Source organism: Xenopus laevis, chromosome 4L, assembly GCF_017654675.1.
Source record: "Xenopus laevis strain J_2021 chromosome 4L, Xenopus_laevis_v10.1, whole genome shotgun sequence".
Lineage (NCBI taxonomy): Eukaryota > Metazoa > Chordata > Amphibia > Anura > Pipidae > Xenopus > Xenopus laevis.
The window spans coordinates 136,089,066-136,104,116 of NC_054377.1; the positions used below are offsets into that span (position 1 = coordinate 136,089,066).

The 15,051-nt window shown below is 40.9% G+C and overlaps 1 protein-coding gene across 3 annotated transcripts in view; it reads right to left on the reverse strand.

Moving 5' to 3' along the window:
• LOC108713584 (solute carrier family 26 member 6) overlaps positions 1 to 15,051 on the reverse strand; it is a 31,344-nt gene that overhangs the window by 2,118 nt on the left and 14,175 nt on the right. For 2 of the 3 annotated variants that reach the window (XM_041590845.1, XM_041590846.1), the window contains exons 11-21: positions 14,803 to 14,916; positions 12,573 to 12,650; positions 10,342 to 10,437; positions 8,533 to 8,639; positions 8,350 to 8,419; positions 7,016 to 7,108; positions 5,823 to 5,939; positions 4,909 to 4,977; positions 3,689 to 3,874; positions 2,513 to 2,567; positions 1,135 to 1,259 (exon numbers count right to left, since the gene is read on the reverse strand). In XM_041590845.1, coding sequence (XP_041446779.1) covers positions 1,135 to 1,259; positions 2,513 to 2,567; positions 3,689 to 3,874; positions 4,909 to 4,977; positions 5,823 to 5,939; positions 7,016 to 7,108; positions 8,350 to 8,419; positions 8,533 to 8,639; positions 10,342 to 10,437; positions 12,573 to 12,650; positions 14,803 to 14,916 — 1,110 coding nt within the window. The remainder of the gene's footprint in view (positions 1 to 1,134; positions 1,260 to 2,512; positions 2,568 to 3,688; positions 3,875 to 4,908; positions 4,978 to 5,822; positions 5,940 to 7,015; positions 7,109 to 8,349; positions 8,420 to 8,532; positions 8,640 to 10,341; positions 10,438 to 12,572; positions 12,651 to 14,802; positions 14,917 to 15,051) is intronic. The other variant, XM_041590847.1, reaches the window with a different exon arrangement.

Below are 15,051 nucleotides of genomic sequence, written 5' to 3' on the forward strand. Positions count from 1 at the left end.
AGCTGTCAACAGCAGGACTGTCCCACTGAAAACGGGACAGTTGGGAGGTATGTTTTAAGTATGTTATGGAATGGCAAGTTCTTAGCAACTTTCCAATTTGTCTTCATTATTTATTTTTTATTATACTTTGTTGGCCTTCTTCTTCTGACTCTTTGCAGCTTTCAAATAGGGGTCACTGACCCTATCTAAAAAAAGAAATGCTTTGTAAGGCTACAGATGTATTGTTGTTGCTACTTTTAAAGGAGAATTCAACCTGTGGGGTCAAAACCCATACCCCCCACCCCAGGTAGACCCCCCCTCCACCAGGCTAACTACCCCCCCCAGGGAAATGCCCCATACTCCATACTTACCCCTCGGCTTACCGAGGACGCACAAGATGGATGAGTTGAACTCCACTGGAAGAATCTGCAGCGAGGGGTAAGTATGGAGTATGGGGCATTTCCCCGGGGAAGGGGGTAGTTAGCCTGGGGGAGGAGGGAGGGGGTCTACCTGGTGTGGGGGGTAGGGGCTTTTTTCCCCACAGGTTGAATTCTCCTTTAAGTACTCATCTGTCTATTCAGGCCTCTCTTATTCATAGTCCAGTCTCTTATTCAAATCAATGTTTGGTTGCTAGGGTAATTTGGACCCTAGCAACCAGATTGCTGAAAGTGCACACTGGAGAGCTGCTGAATAAAAAGCTAAATAATTCAAAAAACACAAATATCAGAAAATGAGAACCAATTGTATCACTGTACATCATACTTAAATGTATCTCAAAGTTGAACAACCCCTTTGTGCCCCTGCACTTTGCACAAGATCTTTAATCTGGCGCAATGTGCAGCAAAAGCACTGGAGCTATGTAAATTAGCACTAATGGGGGCGCGGTTTCGCATCCGTTAGTGCTTTTGTACTTGCATCCAGGGCATTAGTAGATGAGTCTTAATTTATCTTACAAGAAGGTCTGAAATGTGATTGAAAAAAAGGCCCAGGTATTACAGGTACAAAGAGGCTCTAACAACCCCCATAGAGACCCAATAAATAATGACTATGGTCGCTTACAGATTACTATATTGAATAGTTCTATCCTTTATTCTGCACATACCATGGGCTCCTCCCTAGTTATAACCAGGAAAGTATGGGCTTGGCCCAACTCACCTGCACAAAGATATCTCTGTCCCCTGTTAGATGTGTAACTGCATCATGAACTGAATTAAAGACACAGGACTTTCTAATCGTGTCATTAAAGAAGTTTCCTTGCTCTAATCCATTCATCACCGTAGCTGGGGGTTAGAAAACAGGTGAGTAAATATGACAGTGAAACATGAAGGCAAAAGTTATTATTTATTAGAGTTCAGCAGAACCGCACACTATGGCCACTGAGAATGCGGTTTCCTAGAAATCGAACGAAATGCAACATTTCAGGCCTCTGAGTATGCCAGATCCCAAACCTCCCAACATTTTGAAAATAGAAAGAAGGACAAAAAGTTTTGCCACGCTTAGCAGGTTATGGAAAGTTTGAACACATTACTGGGGGTTTTAGAGTCAGGTTTTACGTGTCATTACAGTTTTGCTAATGAAGGTGAATTGCCCTTTAAGCTGCAAGCCACAGTTTCCCCCAATAGACCTGCTTATCTTAAATGGTTTCTTTGCTGATCTTAAATGGTAACAAATGTATCTAAGTGCACCTGACACTTATTCTGGGCTCTCTGCCAAAAGCCAATTAAGTTTTAGAAACTTTGCATCTTTTTCTGGCTGTTCAATGCAGGAGATCAAAAAGAAAGTCGGGACATTTCAGTCACAATCTGGGACTGCTGGTTGAGCTGTCAAAATCAAGACTGTCCAGCGAAAAATAGGACAGTTGGGAGGTATGCAGATCCTACTCATATAGTAGTTAAAAAGAACAAACATCCAACTTATGAATAAGTGTAAATCAGAGTACTTTCCCATTTAAAAGTAAATTTTTGTTTTTTTCATTGACTGTTAGGTAGCAGGGATTCATAGCACTCTCCAGTGAATTAAAACAAGGCAAGTCACAGCTAGCATTTAAAATGGCATCACCTCTTGATTTTTTTTGGCACAATTCGGCTATGCCTATTGACGCAACCCAGTTTGGGAACCCTGTAATTGCAGGTATGGGACCTATTATCCAGAATGCTACTGATCAGGGATTTTCTGCATATCAGATCTTTCTGTATTTTGGATCTTCATACCTTAAGTCTACTAGAAATCATTTAAACATTAAATAAACCCAATAGGCTGGTTTTGCTCCCTAATTATATTTTAGTTTGGATCCAGTACAAGGTACTATTTTATTATAACAGAGAAAAGGGAAATACTTTTTAAAAATTGGACTAGAATAGAGTTTTTTGGAGATGGCTTGCTGGATAAAGGGTTTCTGGATAATAGATCCCATACCTGTACTGCCGGGTTCAGGGGTGGAGACAGGTTTGGGGTTTCCAGTTGTAAATAGGTGCACTTGTGCAATTTAACAGAAAAGGCAGGAAGAGACCCTTCATATCCGAAGCGTGCTTACCATTGCAGCATGTCAGAAAAACATTCACTTCAATTTCAGCAAAATCATTAAAAATCTGAAAGAGAAAAACCACTGAAGCTTCACTATTCAATATATCCAGTATCTTTGTTATTCTGCAAAATCTCTGCATTGAGGCATAGGCACCAGAGTATAAACAAAGTCTATTATAAGGTTCCAACGTTACCCCTCGCACGAGGGGCGCCCCACTGGATCCACTTCTAATTTTGTTGAAACCATTATCTGTTTTTAAATTTTAATTCTAAATCAGGTCTCCAGATAGCAGACCCCTAATTTTTTGAGCTTTCACTTCGAGCCTTAATATAAAGATATACCAAATGGCTAGAATATGCCGTACAGTTTTGGTCTCCATCACTTAAACAGGACATTATTGTATTAGAGAGGGTACAGAGAAGGGCAACTAAGCTGGTAAAAGGTATTGAAAATCTTAGCTATGAGGAAAGACTGGCCAAATTGGGGATGTTCACGCTGGAGAAGAGGCGCTTAAGGGGAGATATGATAACTATGTATAAATATATAAGGGGATCATATAATAATCTCTCTAATGCTTTATTTACCAGTAGGTCTTTCCAGCTGACACGAGGTCACCCATTCCGATTAGAAGAAAAGAGGTTCCGCCTAAATATTGGGAAGGGGTTTGTTACAGTGAGAGCTGTGAAGATGTGGAATTGTCTCCCTGAATCAGTGGTACAGGCTGATACATTAGATAGCTTTAAGAAGGGGTTGGATGGTGTTTAGCAAGTGAGGGAATACAGGGTTATGGGAGATAGCTCATAGTACAAGTTGATCCAGGGACTGGCATTTCAGGTACACGGAGGCCCAAACAGCCCCCACCAGCCCACTAAATACTGACTTTCAATGGGACCTTACAGCAGCCCCTCTGGCATTTGCCAGAACCCACAGATTGCCAGTCCGGCCCTGTTTAGGAGTCAAGAAGGAATTTTGTCCCCCTCTGAGGCAAATTGGCGAGGCTTCAGGTGAGGTTTTCTGCCTTCCTCTGGATTAACTGGCAGTTAGGCAGGTCAAAAAAAAAAGTTAAAAGGTTGAACTTGATGAACGTGTGTCAACCTTACTTACTATGTTACTACGTTATTATGTCATTAGTGGTGATAAATAACAGATCTGTAAACTTATTATCATTATTACTTTTTTTTTTACCTTTTTAAATACTTTTATGCAGGCCGTGTCCACAAAGTTAAATGCTGAAAAATCCAGTATAAGTGAATGGAAGCTGGGTTTCTCCAAGCCTAGTGACTGAAGTGTGATCACCTCCACCTTCTCCTCATTTGCATCACCTTCCGGAATGGCAACCACTGCACCATCTACTGTTTCATTTTCTTTTGTCTTTTAGGGGATAAAAAGGATCATTTCAATATCATTCTAATTGTTTAATGCTTGCGTTATCTACTTTTAGAAACTGCAAAAGGTGGAAATGGCCCTAATGGGAACAGAAGCTGCAGTGGCTCCCAGAACTTAACCAGAAACTATTGTCTTAAAATGCTGCTGACTTTCTTCCCCAATGTGCATGATGGGTTTCTGTTGGGCAGAACAATATGTAATTTATATAGTTAATAAAGTACCCCCTCTGAAGAGTTCCATGACCATATTAATACACAAACCCCCAAATGTAATAAAAGGCACTAAGTTTGCCCAGGAGCAGTAACCTATAGCAACCAATAAGAAGTTTTCTTTTAAACAGGTGACTAGTAAATCCTACTTGCTGATTAGTTGCTATGGGTCACTGCTCCTGGGCAAACTTAGTGCCTTTTATTACATTACCCCGAAAGTCTTCGGCCTCGTCTTTTTATACAGGTCATGGAACTCCGAGGTGACTTCTAATATCCTCATATTTTGCAACAGGGGGTACTTTATTTATTATAATACACAAGTTTCAGTGGGTCATGTGACAGAAATGACATCACTTAGCTCCGATTATAACCAATGACATCACTGAGCACGGCCTATAAGGATATGATTTACAGGATATTGATGTAATTTGTGTATTATAAAGGTTTACAATGTGTTGTGTAACTAATGAATACTAGTCAGCACAACCTAATATGCCTAGATTAAAAAAGGGGCAGTACAGGTATGGGATCCATTATCTGGAAACCTGTTATCCAGAAAACGCCAAATTACGGAAAAGTCGACTTTTATCCAAATAACCAAAATTCTTAAAAATAATTTCCTTTTTCTCTGTAATAATAAAACAGTACCTTGTACTTCTTGATCCAAACTCAGATTTTCTAATAGACTTAAGTTATGGAGATCCAAATTACAGAAAGATCTGTTATCTGGAGCATTCCGGATAAAAGGTCTCATACCTGTATAACTGAAATGAAGAAGCTAAGAAATGTTAGATCATCTTAGTCTCTTACCTGTTGTGTTTCATTTGGTGGACTTTCTAACTGAAGACCATCAAAGCCAATGTTGACCCGGCCTGTAACCTGTAGAAGGCAGTATAAGGGATTATTTGTACGTGTTAACATTTACATACAATTAATTATACCAGTTACCACAAATAAAAAAAAAAATCACTAGTGAGGGGCGAATTTATTCACCAGGCGCGAATTTGCGGCGAATTTCCGCATTTTCGGCACCGGTGAATAATTTTGTGAAATTACCGTGAAAATTCGCCGACAAGTTTTCGCTGGAAATTCTCTCATTTTTCGGCGAATCGAAACTGGAGAAATTCGGCCATCACTATTAATGACTGGGAAAGGGTGACATCCATAAGAATGAAGCAGCAATATAAAATGAGGCAAGTTTGTGGACAAATTTGAAGGTAATAAAAAATAATTTGAATATTATTCTAAATAGTAGTGGTAGCAGTTGTAGAAGTCAGTTGGGCCAGAGGATGAACAGTTAAAGAGGTGCAAGAGTGTGGAATTATATGATGGATTTTGAGAGGAATAGGCATTTCAGTATGGCTTAGTTTGTGTGATTTATCAGGAGAATATTTATATACTGATTTTATGTATGAGGAATGGACAAGTCTTACATATATTCCAAAAGTGAAAGGGGATTTATTTAGCATTTGGATATGGAGGTTTAAATACAGGGTAGATGTAATCATAGCCCTATGGCTGGGGACTTTTAGGATGACAAAAAGTGTTGGTAACAATGATAATATGTTTATTAATAAAGGTAGAAAATGTATCAGCTTTGGATATTTGGGCTTTATGTCATAGGTATTAATGGGATAGCCTAACAGAAAGTTCATCATGGAATCCTGGAGAAAATCAATTTCCAATAAGGACATGGTTGCTGGTTGCCTAGTCCAGAAACTTGCCTCCTGGGGTTGCTCCTTCTCTTTCTTAGCTTTCTTGGTGGCCTTTTCCTGATTCTTCTTTTGTTTTTTAATGGCCTTCCTCCTCTTCTCAATTAGCCTTTCAATATTCATGCCACACTGTGCAGAAGATGTAACACATACATGTAAATTGTCTTAAAACTACAAGTTTCAGGTTTATACAAAATATCCAAAAATATGTATAAAGACATTTATACGTTTGTTCACAATAATGATATGCAAAGATCATGTGATGCAAGCTGATCATATAATACTTTGGATGTCGGACAGTAGGATAGCAACCAATGATGATCGTTTTTTTGACAATATTCAAGTTACAGCTACTTTTCTGCTTGGCTATTTGTTGGCAAGAATGAGCCTACCACATTCTTTGAGCCATGTCATTCTAGCTCATTTTTACCCAATAGAGGACCATGGCATACTAGGCTTTTGCCTGGTGTGATCCTGGTGAACTCAATTTTATAAAGTGTAACAGCTATTTTAATTATGCATTTAAGTACTGTACAAGTATGAGACCTGTTATCCAGAATTCTCCAGACCTGTGGTTTTCTGGATAAGAGTTCTTTCCATAAATTGGATCTCCATCAATGTTCCCTCTAAGCTGTGAGCTCATGCGTGCGCAACAATTTTTTTATGCCAACACAAAGCATCTGACTGGGGGCTGCCTAGGGTCCCCACACCACCCTGGGCTCCGCAGCCACACAGCACCGTCTGGCTAAGATTTTGGGGGTCTGGGTGGTAACACGTGCTTAAAATATTGTTTTAAACTTTGTAAGTTACATTTGTATGGTCTAATTATGTGTAATAAAGATACCTTTATTTACTATACTATATAGTATACTATCGATGCCCTTTTGGGGCCCAGGCTTTCTCCTGCGGAAACCAACAAGGAAAAGGGCGTAACTAGAAACAAGTCTGTAAATGAAGTACCAGCAAGGATTAGAGAAGACATAGTCAAGAAACAGGCAAAGGGTTCAAGGCAGGCGGCAGGAACTCGAAGGTCAGGCAGGAGTCAAAAACCAGGATTTCAAAGGCAGGATATACGCTTGAGCAGGATCAGTAAACAGAAGCCAACTTGGGCACTGGCAAAATGGGGAATAGGCTATTTAATGAGAATTTGATGCCAAATTCCAATCTCATTGACAATATGCCTCTGTTTATTGCCCATTATGTACCTTTCTGTTTAGAGCCTTCATATAAAGTTCTGCATTGGCAAAATAGACGCTGGAAGAAGAATGGAAGATTTTTATCCCAGCAAGTTCCTTGGCCTGAAAAACAAGAATAATGTCAATTGAATCAACAATATTTGTGGACAATAATAATTGCTGAAATCCATTGTCACATCTACATTACATGCTTGCTAATAGATACAAGAGGGACATCAAAGATACAAGAGCAGAGACACACGCTCAGACTCAGGGAGATTAGTCGCCCATCAACAAATCTCCTCTTCTTCGTGGGCGACTAGTCTACCTGAACTGCCTCTAGAGTGTAAATCGCCGGCAGGATAGCAATCGGTGTGCTTCATTTTCTGAAGTCGCCCGAAGTTGCCTCACGAGGAAACTTTGGGCGCCTTCGGAAAATGGCGATTTAGATTCAAAATGGCGGGGGGCAGTTTGGGGAGATTAGTTGCCCCGAAGAAGAAGCAATTTAATCGCCGGGCGACTAAATCTCTCCGAATCTTCGCGTCTGCCCTTACCCTTAGGGATAATAAATGGAAAGAGAATAAATAAAGATAATTAACATGATTAGTTAACAGCCTCTGACTTTTCTGATGTGGCTGAAGGATGCTGTTCTTCTCACGTCCACCTTTATGGGGGCCTACAACCTGGGGCATATTTATTAACAGATGAATTTTGACTCTTTGCATATTTTCACCAAGAACAATAATAATCTACATCTCCAGAATGAATTCTGGAGATATTTCTCCAGGTTCAGGCTAGTGAACTTGCATTACAAAGATAGAGCAGCCACTTTTGCATCTCGTTATCAACATCACCTCTCGCAAGAACTTACCTGTATATTTTATAAATATGAGATGTGTTCTATGAAGAACTTTGGCGATGTTAGACAAAGAGAAAATTCACACTTTAAAAAATATGTCCCAATGACTGTTTGATTGGAAATTTCTGGATTACATAAAACAACTGGCTTATGTATGGCCATCTTTAGGTTTCAAAACATTGCAACCAATTAGCACAGGGGTTCTTCGACACATCGAATGGAGAATGCGAGGGATTTTGGAATCAACACTATTCCTGCTTTGTTTACAGAAGAAAGTAGGCTTCTGATGAAGCGCCCAATGGTGCAAAACGCGTCAGGAGGGAGTGGCTAACACAAGCTATGCAGACAGGGGGGAGACACAGCCATGTGGTGTATTATGCTATGAAATTGTTTATTGATGTTTATATATTGTGGTGAATTTGCACCACAAATGCTTTATTGTGAGATTCTGTGCATGTATATTTTATCTTTACAGAGACTCACTTGGATCACTTGGTTATTTTACCTGCTGGTATTTAGCCACATCTCTGTAAATGCCCATTTCATTCACCTGACCCAGGATTGAGTAGTCAGATCTGTAATAACAAAGACACTGTCGTAATGTTCCACGTAGAGCACACGGCTATAAAAAAACAAAAAAAACACAGTTTTTATGTGTTAATATAACTTATTAAATGTCAATACTCACACTTGTGTCCGGAAGATGACAGTAAGCAGGGAGAATGCAACAGAGACAGCCAGCCCCATGACCATGTTTAATAGGATTGTTGCAAAGAAAGTCACCAGCCAGATAAGCTTCAAGAGATAAACACATTGAAATTGATATTGGGTTCCCAAACTTGTCTATTTTATTATTATTATTTTAAATGCACTACAAATAGGGGCACATTTACTTAGCTTGAGTGAATGAATAGAAGGAAAAATACTTTGAATTTCGAACGTTTTTTTTGGCTACTTCGACCTTCGACTTCGAAGTACTGTCTCTTTAAAAAAAACTTCGACCATCTACTTCGCCACCTAAAACCTACCGAGCACCAATGTTAGCCTATGGGAAAGGTCCCCATAGGCTTCCTTAGCTTTTTTTGATTGAAGGAAAATCGTTCGATCGATGGATTAAAATCCTTCGAATCGTTCGATCCAACTATTTTTCCTACGATCGATCGAACAAAGGAAATGTGGTAAATCCTTCTACTTCGATATTCGAAGTCGAAGGATTTTATTTTGACGGTCGAATATCGAGGGTTAATTAACCCTCGATATTCGACCCATAGTAAATGTGCCCCCTAGTGTAGAACACGTGAACTTACATATTTTGCCCAAAGTGTGGTACTAACACCTTGTTTTTTGTAATAATTATTTTCAAAAGCAAACCGTGCGCTGGCAAATTTTCTCTTTGTGTATAAATATTGCCTTTTTATCGTTTATAGCAGCTGGTCAACTCCAGAATGTGGGTTAGACCGAGCGCTGGCGATTTCTTTCTGTGTTTCGTGTACAAATTGTAGCCAAATAATGCCTATATCTGCCATTCAGCCTTTAAAACAGGGAATTACTCATAGATGTATGTTAATTGGCTGGGGCTCCTTGATTTTTCACTATAGCCCCTAAATTAATGAGAAATACACCATGGTTTTATTACTCAGTCACATTGTCTACTGGGGGACTTGATTTTAAATGCACTACAAACTTAAAATGCTAATAGTGTAGGAAGGTAATTATTCACAGGTGTATGTTTGTTGGCTGGGGCATAAAAGCTCCCTGCTTTCCCATTAGTAGTGATGGGCCAATAAATTTGGCAGACAGAAATTTGCGGTGAATTTCCACGTTTCGCTGCATGCAAATTAATTCACGAAAACTGCAGCAACAATTCGCTGGTGAAAAATCCCAAAAAACTATCAGCTCGCATCAAAATTGTCGCTTGTCAAAATTTCATTGACGCGAAAGCACCATTTTGCTAATTTCGCTGTAAATTTGGAAAATTTTCAGTGAAGCAAAACTACACAGATTCGCCCATCACTACCCACTAGAGCTCCTGAGCTAAGGTTAAGTGCACAATGGTCTTGCTACTCTGTCACATTGGTTGCTAGGGGACTTGGTTTTAAATTACAAACTTATAATGCTGACAAATACAAATTCAAATGGGGTTCACTGACCCCATCTAAAATTGTGGGTATAAACACATGGCAGCTTGCCCCAAAATTGCACTTTGCACACTGCACTTGCAGTCTTATATGACCCCTATGGAAATCACGAAAAACTAGATACGTGCTCATTTACAAACACAACTACAGTTGTGGTCATACTAAAATGGATTCAGTTGTTGTGTGAATTTGCAGCATTCATTAAATGTATATAGCGACACTCGTTGTCAGTACATCTGTCCTGTCTTGGGGTCCCAATAAGTTACTTAGTCTGGGTATGATTACAAGCCGTATAAACCCTTTAGTTACACTCTTTTATGTTCTCCAGATCATCTTATCATTTCATATTATAGTGTTACCAAATCAACTTTGTTGGTTTTCCATAGCAACGGAATGTCCAGGAATTGTTTGAACATCCCCTTCACGTTGACCACAACAATTGCAGATAATACAGCCTGTAACAACAGTTATGGGAGAATTTTGTTTATTAGAGTGGCTATGTTTAGCAACAAATGTGTGGCTCATAAGGTTTTGAAACATGGGCAGCTTTGACCTAGACCAGTGCTGTTACATTTCGGTGGTACAAAGGGACGGAATTTTTTAGGTCTCCATTGTGGAGGGCCGATAATGGAAGCCAGTGTTGACCACTTTTTAGACCACACCCATATCCACATGAATGATGGTAGCAGACCAAAAATCATATGGTTAGTGCTTACTACAGTACAGTATGGCACACACAGGGAGCATAGGTCAGGCAGAGTATGGCACACACAGGTAGCATAGGGCAGGCAGAGTATGGCACACATAAGGAGCATAGGACAGGCAGAGTATGGCACACACAGGCAGAGTATGGCGCACGCATGGAGTATAGGGCAGGTACAGTAGGGCACACAAAAGGAGCATAGGGCAAATAGAGTATGGCACACACAGGGAGCATAGGGCAGGCAGAGTATGGCACACACAGGGAGAATAGGGCAGGCAGAGTATGGCACACATAAGGAGCATAGGGCAGACATAGTATGACACACACAGGGAGCATAGCGCAGGCAGAGTATGAGACAAACAGGCAGAGTATAGGGCAGGCAGAGTATGGCACACACAGGCAGAGTATGGCGCACACATGGAGTATAGGGCAGGTAGAGTATGGCGCACATAAGGAGCATATAACAGGCATAGTATGGCACACACAAGGAGCATAGGGCAGACATAGTATGACACACACAGGGAGCATAGCGCAGGCAGAGTATGAGACAAACAGGCAGAGTATAGGGCAGGCAGAGTATGGCACACACAGGCAGAGTATGGCACACACATGGAGTATAGGGCAGGTAGAGTATGGCACACACAGAAAGCATAGGGCAGGCAGAGGATGACACACACAGGGAGCATAGCGCAGGCAGAGTATAGCCCACAAAGGAAGCTTAAGGCAGGCAGAGTATGGCACACACAGGAAGCATATAACAGGAAGAGTATGGTACACACAGGGAGAATAGGGCAGGTAGAGTATGGCACACACAGGCAGAGTATGGCACACACAGGGAGCATAGGGCAAGCAGAGAATGGCACACACAAGTAGCATAGGGCAAGAAAAGTATGGGACACACAGGGAGCATAGGCCAGGCAGAGTATGGCACACACACAGAGAGCATAGGGCAGGCAGAGTATCAGGCAGATTAGGCAGGCAGTATATGGCACACACATGGAGTATAGGGCAAGCAGAGTATCAGGCAGATTAGGCAGGCAGTATATGGCACACACATGGAGTATAGGGCAAGCAGAGTATGGCACACACAGGGAGCATAGGGAAGGCAGAATACAGCAGGAAACCTATCAGGACCACTCTAAGAAGAACAGGAGGAGATGACTTCCATTGGGCGAAACGCATCAGGAGGGAGTGCTGACATGAGCTATGCAGGGCTGCTCCTGCCATGAGGCAAGGTGAGAGCCAGTTACAATGGGCAGCAAAAACCCAAGCCCTTGCAACTTTAAGAGCCGAATCTCCAGGTTTTAACCCAGAAATTTTGTTTCGCTAGTGCAGAGAGCTCTAATGCGCTCAATGCACTAGCGATGCTGCCCCCCTTGGACCCACTCTGACACTGATTTTTAAGTGCAGAGCAGGACAGGAGGGGCGGCATCTGGGCTGATGCCTCAGGCGGCAGCAGCCCCGGAATCAACACTGGACAGGGGGAAGACACTGCCTTGTGGTATGATATGAGTGAATATTTATATGTCGATATTCATTATTGCACAAAATTGTATTTATTGCTGTGGTGATTTTGCCTAATAAATGTTTGAAGTGAATTACTGTGTTTGAATTTGAGAAAGAGCAAGAACTGCAGCACCACTGAACGTTGAATGGGCATAGAAGACAACAACCAATCTTAATAGTGGCCTGCACTGGGATCTGTTTTTTTAGTCAATGCCTCCCACATTGTTTAAATAGTATGACAAATTGGAACATATCATGTTAGGTCATTAAATGGTCCAACCAATGAAGGTATCATTTTCACTGCTCATGAATCCAAATAATATTTATTGTTAGTCATACTGTATCTACAGTATCATATCATAACCATATTGCTTTAATTACCTTTGGTAGGTCTTGAAAAAGCTCCCCAGCCCTCAGGATAAAGATAAAGATGACCAGTGAAGCCACAGCACTTGAAATCTACAAATAGAAATATCGCAGGAGAAAAACAGGGTTCAGAAAATCGAATTTATCGAATACACGTAAAATAAACCTGTTTCAGTTAAGTTAAATTTCTTCATCGCATTTACATGACACCAGAGAGGCTCAATTTGGTGAACCCAGATAGGTCTAAAACCTGCCCTAGATGTGGATCAGAAACTGGAAATTGGTTCCACATGACAATGTCCTGTGTTGCAAGACTATTGGACACAGGTTTTTGCTTTTATCTCAAAAGTCATGGTGCTTCAAGTCGGACCTACCCCAACAGCTGCTCTACTGGGGTTAATTACTGGGCATGACTTTTCCAAGGAGAGTGTTCCTTCAAACCCTTTTATACTGCGCCAAAAAAATGATAATTCTCAAATGGAACAGACCACTGGCACCTACCATAGAGGCTAGGAAAGTGCTGGTTAATGCGGCTTTGCCATTTTAAAAGGAAACATACATAGCTCGGGATGTCAAGACAAATTTATTGACATTTGGTTACTCTGGATATTAAACCCAGATACAAATAGTCCTGAGGTACTATAGGAAATTTGCTTGCTTAGTAACATTGTTAAATGTGTAATGTTTTTCCCTGCGGCTCTATTAGTACACCCTGTGGATGAGATATAATTTCCTTATTCTCAGTACCTCATACTTGATCCCAACTAAGATATAATTAATCCTTATAGGAGACAAAAAAATTGTATTGGGTTTAAATGATTTTTTAGTACTGTCATGGGAAAAAAAATTTTTTTCAAAATGAATCCGTTAATAGTGCTGCTCCAGCAGAATTCTGCACTGAAATCCATTTCTCAAAAGAGCAAACAGATTTTTTTATATTCAATTTTGAAATCTGACATGGGGCTAGACATTTTGTCAATTTCCCAGCTGCCCCTGGTCATGTGACTTGTGCCTGCACTTTAAAGAGAAATGCTTTTTGGCAGGCTGCTGTTTTTCCTTCTCAATGTAACTGAATGTGTCTCAGTGGGACATGGGTTTTTACTATTGAGTGCTGTTCTAAAGGTGGCCATACACGGGCCGATAAAAGCTGCCGACAGACCGAGTTGGCAGCTTATTGGCCCATGTATGGGGGCCCCCGACGGGCTTCCCCGGGCCAGATCTCGATCAGATGGGATTAAAAATCCCGTTGGATCGCGGCTGCATCTGTTCATTGATGCGGTCCCGCGATCCGACCACCCGTTTACGATCGCTAGGATCCGATCGTTGGGCCCTAGGGCCCATGATCGGATCAGCCCGATATTGCCCACCTCAAGGTGGGCATATCGGAGGGAGATCCGCTCGTTTGGCGACATCGCCAAACGAGCGGATCTATCCATGTATGGCCACCTTTAGATATACCAGGCAGCTGTTATCTTGTGTTAGGGAGCTGCTATCTGGTTACCTTCCCATTGTTCTTTTGTTTGGCTGCTGGGGGAAAAAAGGGAGGGGGTGATATCACTCCAACTTGCAGTACAGCAGTAAAGAGTGATTGAAGTTTATCAGAGCACAAGTCACATGACTTGGGGCAGCTGGGAACTTGACAATATGTCTAGCCCCATGTCAGATTTCAAAATTGAATATAAAAAAATCTGTTTGCTCTTTTGAGAAATGGATTTCAGTGCAGAATTCTGCTGGAGCAGCACTAATAATTGATTCATTTTGAAAAAAAAAATTTTTTCCCATGACAGTATCCCTTTAAGGTATAGCGATCCAAATTACGGAAAGACCCCTTATTCAGAAACCCCCAGGTCCTAGCAAAAACAAAAACAAGGCAAAGGGTAGATTTGTAGTGATGGGTGAATAAATTCTGCAGACACGAATTTGCGGCGAATTTCTGCGTTTCAACACTGGCGAATAAATTTGTGAAACTGCAGCGAAAATCCGCTACAAAAAAATTCGCGCGCATAAAATTGTCGAGCAACAAAATTATTCGGATGCCCACTGACTTTAATATATTTGCAAAAAATAGTCGCACGTATAAAAATTGACGCTTGCATCAAAATTATTTTGATGCCCACTGACTTCAATGTGTTTCGCAAATTTTTCACCGTTTTTCGGCAAAGCAAAACAGCACAGATTCCCCCATCACTATAGATTTTGTGATATGTCTACTGTAGGTCGAGAACAGCAAATAGTATAAACACACCTGGCTGTTTCCTCCTGTGCTTTCTTGAACAAGAGAGCGAGAAAGTGAGGCACTTGTTGCAAAACAATGAAAGAAGCTTCCAATGAAGTTACTACAGCCAAGGGCTACCAGCTCCTGAAATTAAAATTCAAAAAAAAAAATCACTGGTCAAACCTTAATCTATATGGACCCCTCTTAACTCCGAGTAGGTATATACTAGTTAGTTGTTCCTGGCAACTATTATGTCTTGGTAACATATGAAATATATTG